We start from the raw sequence: 23,028 nt of genomic DNA on the forward strand, positions 1-23,028 counted from the left end.
GCCTCGGCCTCGAAGGGACTGGAAGCCCCGTGAGGGAGATGGAGGCTCGGTAAACCAAAGCAACCCCCCTCCCCTCCCCTCACCTCCAGGCATGGACGTGCTGAACCAGATACCAGATACAGGTAGCTCAACCGTCGACGTGACCAGGGACGACTCCATAAAAACAGATTAAAATACAATAAAATTATTAAAACAATGTAAAACTCCCCATCTACCCCCCTCCCGATATAAAATTCCACCCACCGACAAAGTCCCTCACCAGCCAGCCCAGCCCCCGCACGGCCATGAACGGCCACAAACGGTGGCAACCGCCCTTTGGCCGTCACCCTTTGGCCTAATATGTTATGCAGAAGACACTACTAGGAATGTACAAGATCTGCACAGTTCTTCTGACAGTCTCTTAAAACCAATACAGCCATGAACTTTACAGAGGGGAACCAGTAATTTTTGTTTGAAGAAATTACAGGGAAAATGGTTAATTAGCTGAGAAACAGGAACAATTTTAATTTCAACAGCCTGCTTTTGATAGTTCTAAGTCTCGAGACAGAGTTCTTATAGTGGTTTTAGCCATTAGCTAGAAGCACTGAAATGCGGATATACATATAGCTGTGCTTCTGGGTGGCAGCAATTAATGGCAATCCATACATATTTCCCCATTCCCCTGCCTCACAGATGACTGAGGTGTGAGATGATTTGCGTTGCATTTAGTTTATACATTTATCCATGAGCAAGATAATATGAGTCACTAGATCAGAAGCATGAAATGTGGGAGCGTAAGTCACTTGCACTTCCCCTTTTATAGCATTTTTGGACGATGCCTGAAGGGGCTCTCATTGTCTTTGCATCTGTAATTAAAAAGGGCCAGCCTAAGATATTTTGCTGCCTGAAGCAGAGTAGCAAATACCCTACCTACCTCAATTCAAGCGTTCTAGTACTCAAAGCTGAGCAAGTTATTTTGGCCCTTAAGACAGAAGATCTTTCAAGTGTCTCCCAATTCTCAGCAGTAAACATGGAATAATAAAAAATTACATGATCTACAATTGGCTGCCCTTTCAGAACAGCTCAGATCAGTTGCCTGAGGCATTCACCTCATTCTGCCTAATGGTAGGGTTCACCTAATTAGCTACCTATAATTACAAGTGATAGGCAGTTCTGGCTTTATCAAATTTCAAGATTCGGCCTCAATTTATTACCCACAGATTGCACTGGACTCCAAGGCTGTCCCCTTGCTTATATTGGCCATTCTGGCCTTTCATTATTTTTATTTAAATCATGGTAGACTAGAGGCCTTTTACAACATACTCCTAATTTTCTATGAAGTCTATACATAAGCTTGAACATCCCTGCCTTCCCTCTTATGGTTGCTTATGGTCATTCTTCTCACGCAGAAATGAAATGCCTTTCAATATGATAAATAGTTTTAACAAGAATGAGTGTTCTGAAGGCTAAATTGACCTATGTTTCTCCATGCAGCTGACCGATAAGTTCTGATATGATAACCGCTACCTCCTGTGTTTGAAGATAGCTAATTCTTCAACACTTCAGGGCCCCAGATACACTGCAAAGGAGGCTTGAGGCAGAAACTAGAGATGGTAGAAATTCTGAAAACATACTTCCTGAAATTGTGATGTCAGTAATGAAAAATGGACTCCAAGATCATGGAAACCTGAGAATATTGAGGAGGACAAATGTAAAGTGCCAAAGATCTTGGCCTTCTGTACCTGTATGACAGCAAACGGGGGGGGTCTGGTGACAAAATGAACAAAGCCATTGGAAACTGATAAAAAGGGAGGAGCAGACCCATATTTGAGTTTAGAAAGAGCATAACCTTTGAAGGGCCAAGGACTTGTGAATTTACTTACAAAACAGAAGAAACTCTCAGAACGTCCTAGAAGCTCTAGGAAGATGTGTTTCTCCACATGGCTAAAAGGAGGAAACTAAGTTAATAACTAGCCATGATGACAGAAGATCTGCAAGTTAAATTATGGGCTACTATTGGAATCCTATGAAGTGAACAGGGCTGCACCCTTATGCCTGCAGGAATAATGCTGGGTCAACAACGTCCCTACCATGAATTTGGACAGACAAGCCACACATCCACGGTGCCTCCATCTTGACTGGATTGAATTTCATCCAGTCACTGAGCAGGAGTGGAAGCTCTACAAAAGCAGTGCCTCCAGTCCCTACCACAGACAAACTGGTTCAGAAGGATGTAATGGTCAATAGTGGTGAAATTTACTGCAGGGAAGTTAAAGAGAATGAACAGAATCTCAGCCTCTTGTAAATTTTTCATGGCAGATGTCTTCCCACAGGATGATCAAAGCCATTTCAGTTGCAAAACAATCCCTAAACCCAGAAAGAAATTGTTCTAGCAAATTAGATTCATCCAAGAGTTTGGAGTTGCCTAGCAACCATGTATTCAAGTCCTCATCCAATGAAGGGCATGTTCATTACTGGCTTATAGCTGTTAATTTCTTCTAAGGTTTTATCAACAGTGGTCAGATCATTGCCTCCTGCAGGAGAGTTGCTGCTATTCCTATTCTCAAGGAGATACCACTTGGACCAGCCAGAATTATTTCCTTATTAGATGTAATAAGGCACCTTTCTTTGAAATGTTGTCAGTTTCCTCCTATTTTCTTGTAATTGGTACTGATCAGTACTGAGTAGCACACTGTAACCCAACAACTTATTCTAGAGTTCTCTCTAGCTGTTGTTACCATACTGAAACCACTTCTGTATGGTAACAACAGCTCCCCATGGGGGCTATAATGTCTCAGAGGTGCTCATACTCTACACTAGCCCTCCCCAACCTGGTGCCTCCGGATGTTTTAGACTTCCAAGAGTCCTACTGATTAGCCATGCTGGCTGGGGCTGATGGAATCTGAAGTTCAAACTGCCTCAAGGGCACTACACTGGGAAATGCTTCTACAGAGCCTGGCTCCTCACATCCTAGCAAGTGGCTGGGACTAGTGTAAAGATATTCCATGCAATGCAGATTCATATTTGCCACATTAAATATTTCCTTTGACCCCTAGATCCCTGGTATTAGTCAGAATTAGAAATTTCAGGAGTGTATCACTGACCCTAATTTGTGTCTCTTGCCTCTCATTAACATCTATAGGACATTACATCATCAGTTTCCCTACAGGTTGGAGATGAGAAGGCCTGGGAAAGCTGAAAATTGCAGGGGGGAAAATGGGGCTTTTCTTTAAAAAAATAAAATAAAATCCCCCCCCCCTTTTTTTTACAAGTTTGTTTTCCCTTGGTCTTCACATCTCTGCTGCAGGTAGCAGGCAGTTAAGTGGAATAGCAGCAAGGAAACAAATCCTGATAGTTTCCATGTCATCTTTCACTCAGTGTTACTGGACAAATATGAAGAACAGACCCTATCATATCAGACTAGAGCTTCAGTTTCTCATTTGCACAATTGATGAGTTTTCTGCACTTAAGGGAAGTACAAAAAGATCATGCATACAAGCACTTTAGAAATAATTAACACCTTTTCTTGCTCCTAGGCATGCCCTTTGAAACAACCATTGCTATTTGCTCTATGATTATGGGAGGAGTTTTTGAAATTTTCCCCAAGCTGCGAGTCTGTTTTGCCCATGGAGGTAAGTGTCGGACAAGCGTATGACTGCAAGAAACCTCAAAGCAAATAAACACAACTTTTCACTCTGAGGTGTGCTAGTCAAAAAAGCTATAGAAAATCGTGAAGTTCAGAATGTATATGCTGCTAAAAACCAATTTCTAGGGAAGCAAAGTGGGGCAGCCTCATTGCTTTCATGTCTTGTTCCTGGACTTCCCAGAGACACCTGTTTGATCCTTCTAGGGAAATAGGCCACTTGTCTTGATAGAACAAGCAAGGCTTCCATAAGCAATACACTCTCTGTTTATTTATTTGTTTATTAAATCATTATAAAATGATATAAACCTGAGGAAGATATTAACTGGGAAGATCTGTTTGCAAGATTATCAGGCCCATTTGAGATCTGAGAGCATGTGTGACAAACACTGAAGAACATCTGCTAATGAAGAGAGGATAATTCCTGCAGTAGCCTTCAAAGAAAAGAACTAAAGTCTGAATGGTGGTAGTGAAGCCTGATAGGGGAATTTGCTTAAGTCTGACTAGGGTTAGCAATGGGAATGGTCATATTTGTGCAAAGGAGATTAAAAAGGTTTTTAAAGTTCATTTATACACATATGTCATCTTCTTAAATCGACAGCCATAGGCAAACCCACCAAGGTGCTGCAGGAAGTAGTTAATCTGCAATCTTGGGTGAGGAGGAGAAGCAGGGCAAAAATGCTGCAGGGAGCCCAAAGGGGCTTGCAACAGTGGGAAGTGGGTGGGTGGGAGGGCTCTTTCTTTCCAGGGTGTCCTGTCGGCTGACTGAGGGGTCCAGTACCTGATTGTGTGCCTTATCTGTGGGGCATATCATGGGGTCTCAGGTGATTCACCCACGCCCCCTGACTTGTGATGTGGTGTGCATCGCCATGTCGTTTGAACTGGCAGCTGACCATAAAGGCAACCTTGTTCCATGCTCGACAGGAAAGAAGAATTTCATGGCTCCGAGAGGGGCAAAGTCTGGAGAAGAAACTGGGGGGTCAGCTGAGCCATCAGGGGAATGGTTGAGGTGCTACTGGTTTCACAGGCCTCATAGGGGGCAGCTGGAGGCACTTCTGCACTAAAGTGAAAGAAGATACAGCAGGAATTTTAAAAGATAGTTAGAGGGGAACACAGAAAACGTATGAATGGGGGAAGGAGACTGCACTGTAGGTGAAAGACGTTTCTTTTTACAGATATCACAATATAATTCAGCTGAATCTAAAGCTGCTATTACATTGAGATGTTTTCTGGCTTTTTAATACTAATTAGTCAAGAGGGAATAGTATAACATTTGCTCTGCAGTAATCACACATTCTCTTGTTAAAGCTGCAGTTGAATTTTAATTCTTCACTACTTGCTGTTTGTGTGATTAAAATAAGAATTATAATTGTTCCTTTTGTTCTGATTCATTTTTGGAGCGACATCCTAGGAAAATAATACATAAGGATATTCAAAGATAACATCCTGTCCTTTCCATGTGGAAGCAAAAGAGCAGCCATCTTGAAAACATGTTAGAGTGCTCACAGATTGCCACAAGATGATCTTATGAAATATGCATTTTTATTTCATTCTACCAAAAGCCATGATAATCTGCATTAGGATGGGGGATTACCATACATTTACTAAACATAGATGATATAGGAAACACACTCTGCTGCCATTTCTTGAATTCTTATTACTGTATTTCAAAGCAACAAAACTTTGAAAACACTGATCAGAAGTGATAATCCTGTTGAGAAATCTAAACCTCAGTCAATTAATTATAATTCTTACCTTGCTGATCCCAACTGGGATTACTCCTAAAAGACTCTTTGGCTGGTTGGTTAATTGGTTAGATTTTTATTTTTATTTCCTTTAAGGAGTTCCGGATAGCATACATGGCTTCTTCTGTTCTACCTTCACTACAACCCTGTGAGAAGAAACTGAGAAAGCCTGACTAACCAGGGATTAGTATACTAATATTTTAATGGTCATAACAAAAGAGGTTGTTATTATTACACATTTCCAGCATCAAAGCTTTCCTTCACTAAGGATGCAAGCCTATGCATGTCTAGACAGAAAAAGTTGTAGGATTTTTTCCCTATCTAAATATGCATTGGATTGGACCTTAATGCAGTTATACTAATAACAATATACTCCACGAATAAAGAAAAAAAATTAAATTGATGTAGTTAAAAACAAGCCAATAATGCATATTGACAGAGCTGACAAAGTAATAAACTTGCTTAATTAGGAAGTGGCCCTTAATTCAACTGTAGTCAACTTTCTAGTTAGTTCAGCAAGTTTGACTTCCAGAGGAGAAAAAAACGGTTATTATCCTGCATAGTAGGGTAAAGATGTGTTACCTGAAAGTGATATTATCCACTTAAAAAAAGCATTCACATATGAAAATTAAACCAGAAGAATGAGGCAAATTCTCAATTGAGTTTATCAATCTAAAAGATTAGAAATGTATTCCAGTAGTATACCCAACAAAAGTGATATGGTTGAGCCTTGACATAAAATCACATTGAAGAGGTGAGATTTTGCTTTAATTCAAAATGTTCTAACCTAGGAGTTATTCCTACTGACTTAAGTGGAACTTCTGAGTACGAATGCAGACAATCACTCTATAAAGAGACTTTTTTTTAATGCACAGCAAAACCAGGAATACTAGCCAAAACAACCACAACCAGCATTTTGCTATATCCAGAATATTGCTTGTCCTAAACTGTAAGTGCCAGGCTGTGCCACTTTTCATCTTCCATGGAAGCCACGAAGGGTGGGGCATCCCTTGCTGTTCCAAAGCTAGCCATCCCACCTGCCACTGCTGAGTAGCAGTTACCTAAATGTGGAAGGGATACTAGTATATTTTCTTCTTTGTAATGCACTTTTAGTTTATGGAATCATAGAAGAGTAGAAGTGGAAGGGGCCAAAATGCCATCAGGTCCAACACCCTACTCAGTGCAGGACACCAAGTTAACCCATCCCTCTTGGACGGATGTCTATCTTGAATGCCTCTAGTGTGGGAGAGTCCACAACCTCCCAGGTAACTGGTTCCATTGCTGGACTGCTCTAACAGACAGGATTTTTTTCCTGAAATCTAGCTGGAATCTGGCTTCCTCCAATCTGAGCCCATTATTCTGTGTCCTGCACTCTGGAATGATCAAGAAGAGACCCTGGCCTTCCTCTTTGTGACAGCCTTTCAAGTTCTTGTATAGTGCTATCATATTTCTCCTCAGTCTTCTGTCAGGCCAAGCAGACCCAGTTCTCTTAATCACTCGCACAGGGCTTTGTTTCCAGTCCAGATCAACCTTGTAATCCTCCTCTAAATACTCTCCTACTTGTCCACATCTTTCTTCAACTGTGATGCCCAGAACTGAACATTACTCCAGCTGTGGCCTAATCAGTACTCAGTTAAGTGGAACTAGTACTTCATGGGATTTGGAAGTGATACTTTTATTAATGCACCCTAACATAGCATTTACCCTTTTTGCAGCCACATCACATCATTTGAAAGTGACTACCCATTCATTAAATAAATTTACACAGATGCATCTGTTTGGTACAACTCCCAGATTTCCACCCACCCCCGCTGCCCCTGTCTAGGAATCAACCATATAAATTTGGCCTAAATGTAGAGAATTTTATTTCCAGCTTGGAATGGTTCAGCAGAGACATAGACAACCAGGAAAAGAATGGGTGGGGAAAGTTCTAGGCAAAGGGCAAGAGCAGACCTTTCAAGCATCTTTGAACTAGTCAGGAGTGTAAGGAAATAGCTCTTAAGAACAAGGATAGGAAGGTGGGAATTATGCAAAAAAATCCCAGGTTCAATCTCCAGTTTCATAACCCCATTAACACCTTCATAACATTGTGTGTGTGTGTGTGTGTGTGTGTGTGTGTGTGTGTACATGCGTGTGTGCATGGTTCGTTCATTTATTCATCCATTCAAACCAATTATAATTGTAAAAATAATATACATTTCTTGTTAGGTGGCTCTTTTCCTTACACACTGGGACGTATTTCCCATGGATTCAATGTGCGGCCTGACCTGTGTGCAGTTGATAACAACATAGATCCAAAGAAATACCTTGGTTCATTCTATACAGACTCATTGGTCCATGATGCACATGCACTGAAGCTGTTGGTAAATATAGTAGGCAAGGTAAGATCATGCTTTGCACATTAAAAGCCTTCTTTGCCCATATCCCAGTCTAGATCTGAATACCATTTATACTTAAGAGAAACAGTCCCACTTTTGCTAATTGCTTGAATGATATCATATCTATTTCAAACCATGGAGAGAAGGAAGTCACGGTGTGCCTTCCTTCCTTCCTTCCTTCCTTCCTTCCTTCCTTCCTTCCTTCCTTTCTTTCTTTGGGCATCACCTTGTTTAACCTTCAAACAATCCCTACAGACCTGGTTTGGATGACATGACAAGCCATGGCAACCTCCTACCAAGAATGTAATATTTAACTTGGCTGCCAGCACCATAGGCTGCAATGATATTGATAACAGGCCCAGTGTTTATTCTCCCTGACATACCCCAGTCTTTGATTCTCCTGCCCTGTTTTCCAGACTGGAAGATGAGTGAAGAGGCAGTGTGGTGTGGTGGTTAACAGTGCATGACTGGGACTCAGGAGATCTGGGTTCTAGTCTCTGCTTGGCCATGGAACCAACTGGGTGACTTTGGGCCAGTCACACGGTCTCCATCCAACCTACCTCACAGGATTGATGTTATGAGATTAAGATTATTATAACAATTTATAAAAATAAATTATTTTATAAATAAATGGTTATTAAATAATGTAAATACATAATGGATAAATAACTAATTGTATAAATACAATAAATAAAAGAAAGATCAGTATGAGGGCTTGCCATATACAGAAGGCACTTTGATAATGCTGTCTAGGTTCTCCCTTGCAGTTCTGTTTTCCAGTTCAGCAATGACAAATGGTAGAAGAAGGTGGTCTTGGCATTTTCCAGTAGTCTTCTTGGCCTGAATCTCAGTCTGTTGATTGCCCTGCCATTATGTGCAATTGTTGATCAGAGAACTATAATAAATACATGTGATCCATTTCACTCCTCATTTATTCCTTTTCAGATGAGATGATACAATTGTGATTAGTTTGGGTCTTTGATTGTGGCTGATTATCACTTAAGCAGTAGGACTCCTTGGAGAACTGGTAGTTAAAATTTTATGGTCAGGTGGGAAATGCTGAAGCACCATTGAACACGCAGTGACAAATTGTACCTAGCTTATTTTAATTCTGAATATCATTTACTATTGGAAGAGTTTTATGAGTCCTTTTTTCCATGAGAATAATTGCAACTTTCAAATAATCTCCAAACATGGTGGAAATCTCCAGACATGCTGGGCCTCCTCCCACTTCCTGTGCCTGCAATCACCCTGCCATCATGACTATGGGCAGAGCAGGGACATATTATACTGGGGCTCCTCCTTGGCTGGAGGCAAGTAGGAGGAGGCCCAGATGAATATGCTGCCTCACTCCTGCCTACAGCTCCACTTACTCCACAGGGGACCTGCTTTCCCCTTGTTTGGTACTGGCACTGCTGAAGCCAAGCAATGGGATGGGCTGCCTAGCCTGCCTTGTCAGCTCGGTTGCAAGGCAGCTTGTGTCCCTGCACCCTCTGTACCAAGAAGTGTACAGGGCTGGGAAATGAATGACAGTTGTCAAAAGTGCTCATTTCTGACAGCTGTCATCCTGCTCCACTGAGTGCTCCAGCACAGTGTCCCCTGGAGGACTGAGGACAAAGAGCATGTGTTCCAAAGAAGGGTGATAGAAGTGTGGTTCCTCAAGGAGCACATTTCTAACTCCTAGTGAGCCAAGTGTATATGGATGCACTAGAGAAAGGGGAAGAGCGCTCCAAGGAAGAAACAGTGCTGGGCCTGGATACTTTGAATGGGGGATTGTGAGGTTTTGGAGAAGGGGCCTAGAGTGAATTGAGGGATTTGGAGGAAAAATGCATAGAGAGGCATAAAGGGGGTAACAGAGTGCCAAAGTGCCAGAGGGCTTACTATCGCCAAGCGAAAGCCCCTGGCGGGGCTGGCCAGGGGCTTTCGCTTGGCAATAGTAGGCCCTCCTGCTGGGCTGTGAGTGAGGGTGTTTTTTTTTTTTTTAGTAGTATTTTAAATCTTTTTATGGAGTTGTCCCTGGCCATGCTGCCGCTTATGTTTCCTGGGGAGCGCACGGGTGCCGCCATTGAGGTGGTTATGGGCAGGGGACATAACAGCATTGGGAGCTTAACGTGTCCGCATAGAAGAAGGAGGGACAGATGGCTGACACCTGTCCCTACTTCTGGTTTTGCTCCCAGCCAGAGGGTGCCAGGGAGTCTCGTCAGTCGCCCCTCTGGCCTGACGGTGCTGTTGCTTAATGCCAGGTCGGTCAATAACAAATCTGCCCTCATCCAGGACCTGATTGTGGATGAGGGGGCCGACCTGGTCTGCATAACGGAGACCTGGGCGGGAGAGGGGGGGGGATGTTGCCCTCTCCCAAGTGTGCCCGCCCGGGTATCTGGTCCAGCACTGCTCACAGCCGGAGGGGAGGGGAGGGGGGGTCACTTTGGTTTACCGAGCCTCCATCTATCTCACGGGACTTCCGGTCCCTTCGAGACCAGGGCTGGAGTGTCTCTACTTGGTGTTGGGCGACCGAGACAGACTGGGGATTCTGTTGGTGTACCATGCACCCTTCTGCCCAACAGTCTCCCTGCCTGAGCTGATGGAGACTGTCTCGGACCTGGTGTTGAGGACCCCCAGGATGTTGGTCCTGGGGGACTTCAATCTCCATGCAGAGGCTAGTCTGACCGGGGCAGCTCAGGACTTCATGGCCTCCATGACAGCCATGGGGCTGTCTCAACATGTCACCGGCCTGACCCATGAACGGGGACACACTCTGGACCTGGTTTTCTCGACGGGGCAGGAAGAGGGTGGTCTGAGGGTGAGTAATTTATGCTTGACTCTCCTGTCATGGTCAGATCAGTTCCTGGTGAGGTTTATGCTCAAGAGCGACTTCTCCCTCTGTAAGGGTGCGGACCCGATTATGTGGGTCCGCCCCCGGAGCCGGATGGATCCAGAAGGATTCCTGAAGGCCCTGGGGGAGTTTCCGGCTGACAAGACGGGTGCTCCTGTCGAGGCTCTGGTCGAACTGTGGAATGGGGAGATGACCAGGGCTGTAGACACGATCGCTCCTAAGTGTCCTCTCCCACCAGGCAGAGCCCGCTCTTCCCCTTGGTATACTCCTGAATTGAGGGCGATGAAGCAGGTTGGGAGACGACTAGAGCGTAGGTGGAGGAAATCATGAGATGAATCTGACCGAACACACTTAAGAGCCCACTATCGGGCCTATGCTGTGGTGGTGAGGGCGGCAAAAAAGAGATTCTTTTCCGCTTCCATTGCCTCCTCACAATGCCGTCCGGCGGAGCTCTTTCGAGTGGTGCAAGGCCTGGTTCGTCCAGGTCCAAAGGAAGACCTGATTCCACCCTCAAAGGCCCGCTGTGACGACTTTGCCAGGCATTTCAGGGAGAAAATCGCTCAGATTCGTCACGAGCTGGACACCACTATTGATTCAGAGGTTTCAAAGGAGACACCAACGCTGCAGTCTGGTCCAGATTTATTGGATGAATTTCAGTTACTGCGGCCTGATGACGTGGACAAGGTGCTTGGGCGAGTACGTCCAACCACTTGCCTTTTGGACCCTTGCCCGTCTTGGTTAATAAATGATTCCAAGCACGGGATTGGAACCTGGATCTTGGAAGTGGTTAACGCTTCTCTGAGGGAGGGTCAGGTGCCTGCCCCTTTGAAGGAGGCAGTAGTCCGACCGGTCCTGAAGAAGGCGTCATTGGATCCAGAGATGGCCACTAATTATAGACCAGTGGCCAACATCCCGTTTCTGGGCAAGGTGTTAGAACGAGTGGTGGCGGGACAACTCCAAGCACTCTTGGATGAAACTGATTATCTGGACCCATTGCAGTCCGGCTTCAGACCCGGGTCCGGTACTGAATCTGCCTTGGTCGCCCTGTACGACGACCTGTGCAGGGAGAAGGACAGGGGGAGTGCGTCCCTGTTGGTTCTTCTGGACCTCTCAGCGGCTTTCGATACCATCAACCATGGTATCCTTCTGGATAGGCTTGCGGGATTGGGGGTCGGAGGCACTGCTTTGCAGTGGTTCCGCTCCTATCTCAATGGCCGGTTCCAGAAGGTGGTGCTGGGGGACTATGGCTCTGCGCCATGGCAGCTATGCCATGGAGTACCGCAGGGGTCCATTTTGTCCCCTTTGCTGTTCAACATATACATGAAACCGCTGGGAGAGGTCATCAGGAGGTGTGGGCTGCGGAACCATCAGTACGCTGATGATACCCAGCTCTACCTCTCGTTTTCCACCAATCCAGGTGAGGCAGTGGCTGTGCTGAACCGGTGCCTGGCCGAGGTAATGGGCTGGATGAGGGCCAATAAACTGAAGCTCAATCCAGACAAGACGGAGGTCCTGTTGGTTGGCGGTTCTGGCTTCGGAGAGGGTGAATTGAACCTTGTCCTGAACGGGGTTGCACTCCCTCTTAGGGACAAGGTCCGCAGCTTGGGAGTGCTCCTCGACCCAGAGCTTTCACTGGAAGCTCAGGTAACAGCAGTGGCGAGGAGCGCTTTCCTCCAGCTTCGGCTGATTCATCAGCTGCGCCCCTATCTGGAGAATGACTGCCTTGCGACAGTGACACATGCGCTGGTGACTTCCCGTCTGGACTTCTGTAACGCGCTCTATGTGGGGCTACCCTTGAAGACAGTCCGGATACTTCAATTGGTCCAAAATAGAGCTGCCAGGCTGCTGACGGGGACTGGACGTTATGTTCACATGACTCCAGTTTTCTGTCAGCTTCACTGGCTTCCCATTGAAGTCCGGGCCCAATTCAAGGTGTTGGTAATGACCTATAAAGCCCTAAACGGCTTGGGTCCTGGTTACCTGAAGGAGTGCTTACATCCTTATATGCCCAGCCGCCCCCTGAGATCGGCGGGAGAGGCCCTTCTCCGGGAGCCCTCCATGGAAGAAGTTAGGAGGGTGGGTACTCGGAGGAGGGCTTTCTCAGCGGTGGCGCCTAAGTTATGGAATGCGCTCCCCAGAGAGGTCCGCCTGGCGCCGTCGTTATTTGTTTTTCGGCGCCAGGCGAAGACCTTTTTATTTAAGCAGTATTTTAAATGTTAATATTATTGAATTTTATTTGGCCAGGGCGGCTTGTTTTATAGTGTATGTTTTATATTATATATTTGTATTTTATTGTATATATTTTAAAATGTTATTTTAATTTTTTGTAGTAAGGCGCCCCGAGGCTTCGGCGAATGGGGCGGCATAAAAATGTTTTAATAAATAAAATAAATAATAAAAAGTCAAGGCAATTCGGAATGGGGTGGAATATTAGGGGAAAGGGAGTAAGAGAATAATAGGAGTCTGGGCAATTTAGAAAGAAAATGATAATGCAAACATTTACCTCTCTATATCTGGTGATTTATGAGGTAATGGGAAGCTCTATGGCTATAATCCTGAAGTGAGCTTAGACATTTTCATGTGTTAACAGTGAGCAATTAAGACAATCAGAGCATGATGGCTGGGCAAAAAGTTTCATGAAAGAAGTCTGTAGCTCCTCTTGAGATTGCAAGGCCTCAGTTTCCTATGAAATCTCTTCTCCTACTCCAAGGCATAACAGGCCCTTCATCTGGTCCAGCAGGGGTTCTCTTATGTTCTTGTGTCTTCAACATTACAGTAACTGATCACCCTCCACAAGCTAAGGAGATCCCCGTAAAGAAAGAAATCACACTGAACCCCCACCCCAGTTTCTAAAAGGCCATTTTCATTTGGCCTTTACCTGTATCCTTACCATTAAACACGTCTCATTAGACTCAGGTTAACATGCAAGTGTTAGAACACCTGAGTAGTGTAACAGTTTAAGGAAAACTATAGGACAAGCTGCAGGACATGATCTATAAATTTCATATCAAAACATCCAAATCATATGAGTAAGAGGGAACAAACTCTGAAGCCAGTCTAATTAGGGGTTCATTCTCAGTTCTTTAATTTAAAGAATTCTGCCAGCCAGAGTTGTCTTATCTATACACGGAGATAGAAATCGTATCTTGCAGTGCTATAATTATTTATTTATTCAAATAAGTTATTCACAGGAGTAAGCTATATTATGAATCTCTGTAGCCATTTTAAACTAGGCTATCAGTTTTGTTCAGTTGGGGTTTTGATGTTCTGAGGAATGGGAAAATCACTGACGGGTGGGACAGCTTGACACAGAACCTGATCTGCTTTAATTTATTTATTTATTTATTTATTTAGAAAAATTGCAGGCTCAAAGCTTATAGCTGTGTAGGAGTGTGTAATACTATCTACAAGCATTCGTACATACTTGACATACTTTGCACCTTTCAGTCTTGATTACAATAAAGGCAGATTATAGCCAACACACCTTCCAACAAATGGAGTGAGAGAAATCCCACCCCCACCCCTGAACAGACAGTCGATCTTTAATTATTATACATTATCTAGACAGGTGAGAACACTTTGTGATAATGTATGATCATGGCATAGAAATAAGCACATACCCAAAAACTGTGAAAATTAGGTTTCACTTACAAGAGAAGTAAAGAAATCAATCCAGTTCCCTTTTACTACCATGGATTTGGCTGGCTGACAGCATTAGTAAAGAACTAAGGGAAAGCAGCCTTCATCCTATTAGATAGGACATTCATCTAGAAATTCCCTTAGGATATAGCCACACTTTACGTGTCAGATAGTTGCTCCATTCAGAAACGTTTCCTCTATCAAACACTGTAAAATGGGGAAAGGAGTCATGTGGCAGAATAAATACAATGGACAAATGCACATGCTCTCTGCTACAGTTCTCCAGCACCTTTGCACCAAGTATTTCCAATCTTTCATGGTATCCATCTGCCATTCATTCTCACAAGGCACAGGACAGTCTGAATTCTGTCTTTGGCGAATGGGGCGGCATAGAAATTTTCTAAATAAATAAATTGGGCCTATGCTTTTGCACTGTATTTGGATTGAAGCATTTCTTTTGGAAACCACATGGCGACACCTACTGGAGGCAGTATTAATGACATATTATTTGACAGCAAAGGGAAAATGTCCTGCTGTGCTCCCTTTCCATTTTATTCAGTTAGTCACAAGTACAAAATCCAGGATAAACCATTCCCTCCAGAACCCCTACTATGGTAATTGCCTAGGGTTCCTTGCAAGAGAAAGAAAGGCAGGATATAAATGCAATATTATAATAATAACACTTTGGACTTTTCTTCTGATTTGTAAGAAAACAGACCCTGAGGTAGGGTTGTTCACATTTTAATGTGCACAGTGTAAATGGGATATCCAAAGGCAGCAGTCTGTCATTTTAAGAATATTTAAATGTCATTTTGTATACTTTTCTCTCTTACTAAGAAGTGGAGCAACATACATGAAATTGTATATCACTACTTACACCCCTCTCTCTCTGGTTACAATTTTGCAATTCCTTTCTGTTTTTTCATGAAGGATGCAGATTTTTCAACAATCTATATACCCATCACTGAAAATCAGGTAGTACAGGATAAGCCTCCCAGTTTCTCTAGCCATTTATACACCGAGGAACAATATATTATCTCCTTAAGTACCATATTCTCCTTCATGGATCACTGCCTTGTTCTGGTGAAGGGGCTTGCATAGCTCAATGAAGCTATGCCGTGCGGGGCCACCCAAGACTGACAGGACATAGCAGACAGCTCTGACAAAATGTGATTCACTGGAAAAGGAAATGGCAACCCACTCCAGTATCTTTGCCATGAAAACCCCATGGACAGTACCAAAAGGCAAAAAGATATGACACTGGAAGATGAGCCTCTCAGGTCGGAAGGTGTCCAATATGCTACTGGGGAACAGCAGAGGGCTAGTACTAGTGGCGCCAGAAAGAATGAAGCGACTGGGTCAAAGCCGAAAGGACACACAGTTGCAGATGTATCTGGTGGTGAAAGGAAAGTCCGATGCTGTAAAGATCTGTACTCCATAGAAACCTGGAATGTAAGATCCATGAATCAAGGCAAGCTGGATGTGGTCAAACGAGATGACAAGACTGAACATCAACATCTTAGGAATCAGTGAACTAAAATGGACAGGAATGGGTGAATTTAATTCAAATGACCATCAGATACACTACTGTGGGCAAGAATCCCTCAGAAGACATGGAGTAGCCTTCATGGTCAATAAAAGAGTAGGAAAAGCAGTACTGGAATACAATCTCCAAAATGACAGAATGATCTCAGTTCGAATCCAAGGCAAACCATTCAACATCACAGTAGTCCAAGTCTATGCCCCAACCATTGGTGATGAAGAGGCTGAAGTTGACCGGTTCTATGAAGGCCTACAACACCTTCTAGAATTAACACCCAAAAATGACGTCCTTATCATCATGGGGGATTGGAATGCTAAAGTAGGAAGCCAAAAGATAACCGGAATAACAGGCAAGTTTGGCCTTGGAGTACAAAATGAAACAGGGCACAGGCTGGTAGAATTTTGTCAAGAGAATACGATGATCACAGCACTCTTTTCCAACAACCCAAGAGACGACTCTACACATGGACATCACCAGACGGTCAACACAGAAATCAGATTGACTATGTGCTCTGCAGCCAAAGATGGAGAAGTTCTATACAGTCAGTAAAAACTAGACCAGGAGCTGGCTGTGGCTCAGATCATGAGCTTCTTGTTGCAAAATTTAGGCTTAAATTGAAGAAAGTAGGGAAAAGCACTAGGCCACTCAGATATGACCTAAATCATATCCCTGATGAATATACAGTAGAGGTGACAAATAGATTTAAGGAATTAGATCTGATAGAGTGCCTGAAGAACTATGGATGGAGGTTTGCAACATTGTACAAGAGGTAGCAACTCTATGCGGGTCAAGAAGCAACAGTGAGAACTGGACACGGAACCAATGATTGGTTCAAAACTGAGAAAGGAGTTTGGCAAGGCTGTATACTGTCGCCCTACCTATTTAACTTATATGCAGAGCACATCATGAAAAAGGCGGGGCTAGATGAATCACCAGTTGGAATTAAGATTGCTGGGAGAAATATCAACAACCTCAGATATGCAGATGATACCACTCTAATGGCAGAAAGTAAAGAGGAACTAAAGAGCCTCTTGATGCAGGTGAAGGAGGAGAGTGCAAAAGTTGGCTTGAAACTCAACATTAAGAAAACTAAGATCATGGCAACCGGCCCTCTCACTTCTTGGCAAATAGATGGGGAAGAAATGGAGGTAGTGACAGATTTTATTTTCCTGGGCTCCAAGATCACCGCAGATGGGGACTGCAGCCAAGAAATTAAAAGATGCTTGCTTCTGGGGAGGAAAGCTATGGCAAATCTAGACAGCATACTAAAAAGCAGAGACCTCACCCTGCCAACAAAAGTGCATATAGTCAAGGCTATGGTTTTCCCAGTTGCAATGTATGGCTGTGAAAGTTGGACCATAAGGAAGGCTGAGAACCAAAGAATTGAGGCCTTTGAATTGTGGTGCTGGAGGAGACTCCTGAGAGTCCCTTGGACCGCAAGGTGATCAAACCGGTCAGTCCTAGAGGAGATCAACCCTGACTGCTCTTTAGAAGGCCAGATACTGAAGATGAAACTCAAATACTTAGGCCACCTAATGAGAAGGAAGGACTCCCTGGAGAAGAGCCTAATGCTGGGAACAATAGATGGCAAAAGAAGGGGACGGCAGAGGATGAGGTGGCTAGATGGAGTCACTGAAGCAGTCAGTGTGACCTTAAGTGGACTCCGGAGGATGGTTGAGGACAGGAAGGCCTGGGGGAATGTTGTCCATGGGGTCACGATGGGTCAGACACGAGTTCACGACTAGCAACAACAAAGTACCATATTTACCCTTCATTCTTCCTTTTCAGTCAATGGTGTTCACTGACTAGAAATCCAAAGGAAGCCTCCCCTTCTGTGGTTGCAGTTCAAATGCTGCAAAGGAAACAAATGCTACTCCCATTCTTTGTGGGTACAGAAATTTCACAGCATCTTTTCACTGCCATATCACAGATTACTGATGTGTACTTCCCTACCTGCAAAAACCTGAAACAGTTTAACATATACAAATGAAATTATGCCTCATGTCTCTAGAAACCTACACAAGTATGTTGGTGACAAGGATATCATTTTGCATTAAGAATTCAACCTAGTACAGAGTTATCACATCTAAGGTTGCAGAAAAGGCCCTTAAATTTGTTAGCGTCTTTAAGGCAACTTGACTGAGAAAAATAGTGTCTCTACACTGCTGCAAATGCTGCTTTAGAGTGTTTCATAAAACTGCTTTTTTGGCTCATTACAAATAAGTACCAAGATTGACTTCTTTGCTACAAATGAACAAAAATAGTGCCCCCCAAGAAGCAGGATGGTCATGGGCACTTGTTGGTTGAAACAAAGTCTGGGTAAAAGCATCTCCCAGATTAGCCATCCAAAATGTAATTCTCAGTCGCCTTTGAGCTGAGTATTGTTCCTAATGACATTGCTGGTGAAGGCAAGTACTTTGCTTGGATTGTGAATGAACTAGTTCTGTTTCATATTAATCTGTGAATTGTGTACTATAACAAATTATGTGCTATCTGTTCTATTTCATACTTTCCATGATAAACTGAATACTATGCATAAAAATAAATTGAATAGTATGCATCTTTTAAATGTTAATTTTGACTTCCATCTTCTTATTTCTGTTTTCAGGACAAGGTAATGTTGGGGACAGATTATCCATTCCCACTTGGGGAACACGAACCGGGGAAGCTGATTGAATCTATAAAGGAATATGATGATGAACTAAAGGTGCAGTTATTGCATTTTTTAATGTTTCAGATTTTGAGCTTTATTTTAGAGTTGCTTTATAAGTAACTGATGCCAATAGAGTTATTTTAACCTATTAACTCTGATTCAAGCCTAGCAAGCAATTCTGCCTTATTATGGAAACAGAAGGGGTCTCCCAGGTCATCTAGTCTAACCCCCAGCTCCAGCCAGCTCCACTCATGACATATCTCAAATAACTACTTCTCAGTGAAACTGTATGTTGGGCCATATTTCCACTTAAACTGAAATATGCAGCCAGATAGCAGGTGATCAGGTATATTTTATGAGGAATCCTAGAATGATTGAATAATAAATAATCTAAATTTCTACTTCTCCTGAACCCAATCTCTGTAATAATTCTTTGGGCTCACACTGAGCTATAAGACCTGGTAGCAGACCAAATGCAGCTCAGACTGAATGCAGGGAAAGATCCTCCAATGTAAAGAGACAGTAAACTTCAGAATATCAGGATCAAAAGTAGATGTGTTAGAAGAACCTATGAAAAAGATCTTCCTCATTTTTTTAATAATTAAAAGTAGCTAGGAAGAGGAGGTTTGGGATGCACTGAAGAGAAGAACACAACTACTGTGTTCCTCTGCATGGCTTTCCCAATTTATATCTGCCCAAACCAAAATGATTTGTCCCACAGGGAAAAATACAGAGGTTCCCTATAAGTAAGTATCTATAAGCTTCTTCCCACACAAGTAATTGAAGCTTGATGTGAGGGGTTCAGAGGGCAGAAATGCCAAGAGTTAACTACCATACCCCTAGTGCCATTTGCCCATTCTCTGAAGCAGCTACTTCTCGGTACTAATTAGTTAAAAAGGACATCAGATGCATGAATGAACAATGAGGAAAGCTCATCCTGTCTTGCTGTAAGAAGCCAAAAGCATCTGGCAGTTGGAAACAGAATGCTTCTGATCCAGCTGTGTGTCTCTCGGACAAAACTTGGGAACTATACATAAATAATTCCATTCACAGCCTGGCAGAAACCCTGCACAGCAAGCATCTTTCTTTGCCCTACTTACACTAAGTCACCATTTACTGGCATTCAAGATGAAGCTGCAGCATTCCTAACAGATAATCATCAGTAATTGCTGGCCACTAATGCCCCAGCTTTTTGTTATATTTCACAATTAATCTGAACTCATTTTTATGCAAGGACTCACTGGACATTTTATATGGAAAGAATTCTGATAAAGAAATATAAATTTCTTACTTCAGCCATTGTCCACATACAAACATTCACTAAATTTTTTTTTTTTTTGTTACAGGATAAGCTCAAGTTTGACAATGCGCTTGCATTTTTGAATCTTGACAGACATCAATTTGAATAGCATTAGAACAACTACATGTTTTATCAATAGTGTTAGATCATGTACGAACAGCCACATCATTCGTGTATGAATTACCTTACAAGTTCCAAACAAACATGCAAGATTTATTGATTTTCTACAAAGTCTGAAACCACCTTTATAAATACTGTAAATGCATTTTAGCCTTGATACTGATTGCACAGATTTGGGAGATATTTCACCTTTTCCATTTCTGACAAAGAGCTATAGATTTTCTGATTCCATATGCTGAATCTAATAAAACAATGGTGGCCCTTTTCACACATAGGTTAAAGCTAATGCTCAATTCTTGAAACACTGGTATGTTCCTTCCCATGGAATGTCTGTGCTGAGCCGCACGTGACAGACGCTTCCTCCATGCTGATACACACAAGGCAGAGCAGCTGCATGATACAGCTCTGAACTGAGGAAATATGTGGAGCCTTCTTGAATTTTCAATCTGTCACTAGTTAAATTAAATAGTATGTCCTTTCCCATTTATTTAAATAATAGGATGCAAAGGTCAGCATACCCCACATAAAAGTTACATCACCAACTTCATATTAGCATCCCTATAACCCTGCAACTACTACCATTTCTCTCTTTCTGTGTGACCACCAGGAGCTACTGGGATTAGATATTTCCATCCAGGACATTTGGGACTTAAAGCATTATTTTTCAGGGTTCTTTCACCCATCAGGTTTCCTCAGTGCCAGGCCTCTTGTATACAAGTTCCCCAGCTCTGACGGGCCTATGAAATCCAGACTTTTTCCATCTACTTTCTCTGGTTATTTTATTTGAGGATCTTTTATCTTTCCATCTCTGCCACAAGTAGAAGCCTTCGTCCTTGGAGTCTTTAGCATTCCTTGATCCCTGCTTAACTATTACTTCAATAGACTGTTGCTGAGCAACTTGATGGACACAGGGATGTCTAAAGCAAAGTGATTATGGTAGCCTGCATTAGCACTGTTCATGTATACTTAGAAGTAAGCCCATTATACTCAAGTAGGTTTGCTTTCAGGTAAGTGTGCAGAGATTCCTACCACAGAATAGCAGCAGCACAACTGGTCTGCATAAAAGTGGAGTATAGGAAGGGTCTGCATTCAGTTGAGGAAGGTGAGAAGAGGGCTATGGAAATGGCAATTCAATTAAATATATCCTATGTTTTGTCTAGCTATTCTGTTTTCCCAGTTATGGACTGTTTCTAGAATTACCATGTGATTATATCCAGTGATTTAAGCACACACTGCATTCAGAGTGAATTAACTTGTATATTCACTGTATGTTGTTTTGTAATCTGCTTATGTCTTGATAATATGCATACTCTGAGTACACAGCCTGCACGAAATTTATGAAGATGCCAGGTTCATCCTCCAGCACCTCCAGGTATATCTGGAAAATTCCTGCCTAAAACCCTGGCGGGTAGTTTTTGACTGGCAATGGCTAGATAGTCCCGTGGTCTATATAAAGAAATCCAATTTACTTTTTGAGATTTAGATGCATATAAAAGCTCCATTTCATTTATTAGCCACCTGTGCATGTGATTTCATGCTGTTTTAGCCTCTAAAACTTACAGGTCAGATCTGAAATTGCCAAAATTAGTCTGATTTATTTCAGCTGGGCTGTAGAGTTTTCATTCTCTTCCCTCCTGAAAGCCAAAGAACATATTCAGCTGAGCAGTGATTGCTGAAGGCTTGCCTCTGAGGAAACTATTCTGGGAGGCTTGTCTCTGATGCTTATCTTTGAAGAAATTGTCCAGCTAACTAGGGACTGGCTATGGAGGCTTACCCTATTTGACAAGCACCTGGCAGTTTATAAAGCAAGAGGAAGAGCTACTGTTGCCATTGGTTTTCATGTCTGACTTTGTTTAAATGTACTTCTGGGGTTGTGGAATGCATGAAATGTTATAATAATAATAATAATAATAATGATGATGATGATGATGATGATGATGATGAATCCTGGATTGGGCCCTGTCTTATTGGAGCAACCTTACTTAGGTAAAGTATGGAATAGGCTTAGGTATTACTGTTTTTGCCTGTTGCATTGTTCCAAGCAGTTTCTCTGATTTCTGTACACATTTTTATCTTCCCCCCACTTCCCTGTATAAATAAACTTAATGTCTGTCCTTAGATGTGTGTGTGCTTTCTTCCAGGTAAAACCTAAGTACTAATTCCAGAACCTTCTATTACATCTTTCTACTGTTAGGCCAAGAAACTTCAAATAGAAAGTGCTGGCTTGAACCTTATTTCTGGAACTCTAGAGGGTCCCGCAGGGACTGAAAATCCCCTGCATCAGGCTGCAGTAGATGTTAAGAAGTGGGGGCAGTCTTCTGAATAAATGCTTGCTCACTGCCTATACAACTGGGAGTTGGGTATCCACCCATCACAGTCTGACTCAGTTTACGTAAGGCAGCTTCCTCAAACTGAAGCATTGTTATAACCCACAGTTTATCAACCTAATCCCTCAATGAAATGCAATAATACAAGGAGTTTGTAACAGTTCCACAATCTGACATATGAAAATCATTATAGTGCATCTTTCATCATACCCTGCCCTATCCTCTCCTCTTGTAGATTCTTCCTACATTTAGGTCGTAGACTTCTCTAAGTTATTTGATATTTCAATTTCCACAGAGCCTTATTTCTTCTGCTTCCCTGCTTTCTCTTCCATACCTGCAGAAGTGATTGATGCCCTAAAAAACAATGAAAAAACCCAGAATTTCGGCCAAGCTGTGACTGAACAGCAATTCTTCTTTTTCTTTTTCTATCAAACAAAAGTAGCAGCAAAGAGAAAATGCTTTTTCCCACCTGGATCAGAATTATGTAAAGCTAAAGTTATCTTGATTTTTGGAGTGGAAACAGGTAAACCCAAGAGGACAGGCACTGAATTTGAGATGAGAGAGGGGTGAGAAAACTATTTAAATAGATTGGCCTTTGCTACAACATAAAGGAGCTTTGTGTGGAACAGTTTTTGCCTGAAGCCCAAACAAGCCTGGGATGTATAGAATACTAGAATAGCAGAGTTGGAAGCGACCTATAAGGCCATTGAGTCCAACTCTGCTTATGCAAAGACCCCAAGTTAAAGCATCCCTGATAAATGACTGTCCAACTGCCTCTTGAATGCCTTCAGTGTAGGAAACCCCACAACCTCTCTAGGTAATTGGTTCCATTGTCATACTGCTCTAACAGTCGTGGAATTTTTTCCTT

General features: G+C 42.8%; 1 protein-coding gene across 1 annotated transcript in view; it reads left to right on the forward strand.

Annotated features, from left to right (window-relative positions):
* Positions 1-21,951, forward strand: part of ACMSD (aminocarboxymuconate semialdehyde decarboxylase) — a 46,884-nt gene extending 24,933 nt beyond the window's left edge. The window contains exons 7-10 of the mRNA XM_044438190.1: positions 3,516-3,611; positions 7,576-7,748; positions 18,369-18,467; positions 19,760-21,951. Of these exons, the coding sequence (XP_044294125.1) occupies positions 3,516-3,611; positions 7,576-7,748; positions 18,369-18,467; positions 19,760-19,822 (431 nt within the window). The 3' untranslated portion in view covers positions 19,823-21,951. The remainder of the gene's footprint in view (positions 1-3,515; positions 3,612-7,575; positions 7,749-18,368; positions 18,468-19,759) is intronic.
* Positions 21,952-23,028: the final 1,077 nt, after the last annotated feature.

This window comes from Varanus komodoensis, unplaced genomic scaffold (genome assembly GCF_004798865.1).
Source record: "Varanus komodoensis strain SLA01 unplaced genomic scaffold, ASM479886v1 scaffold32, whole genome shotgun sequence".
Taxonomy (NCBI): Eukaryota; Metazoa; Chordata; class Lepidosauria; order Squamata; family Varanidae; genus Varanus; species Varanus komodoensis.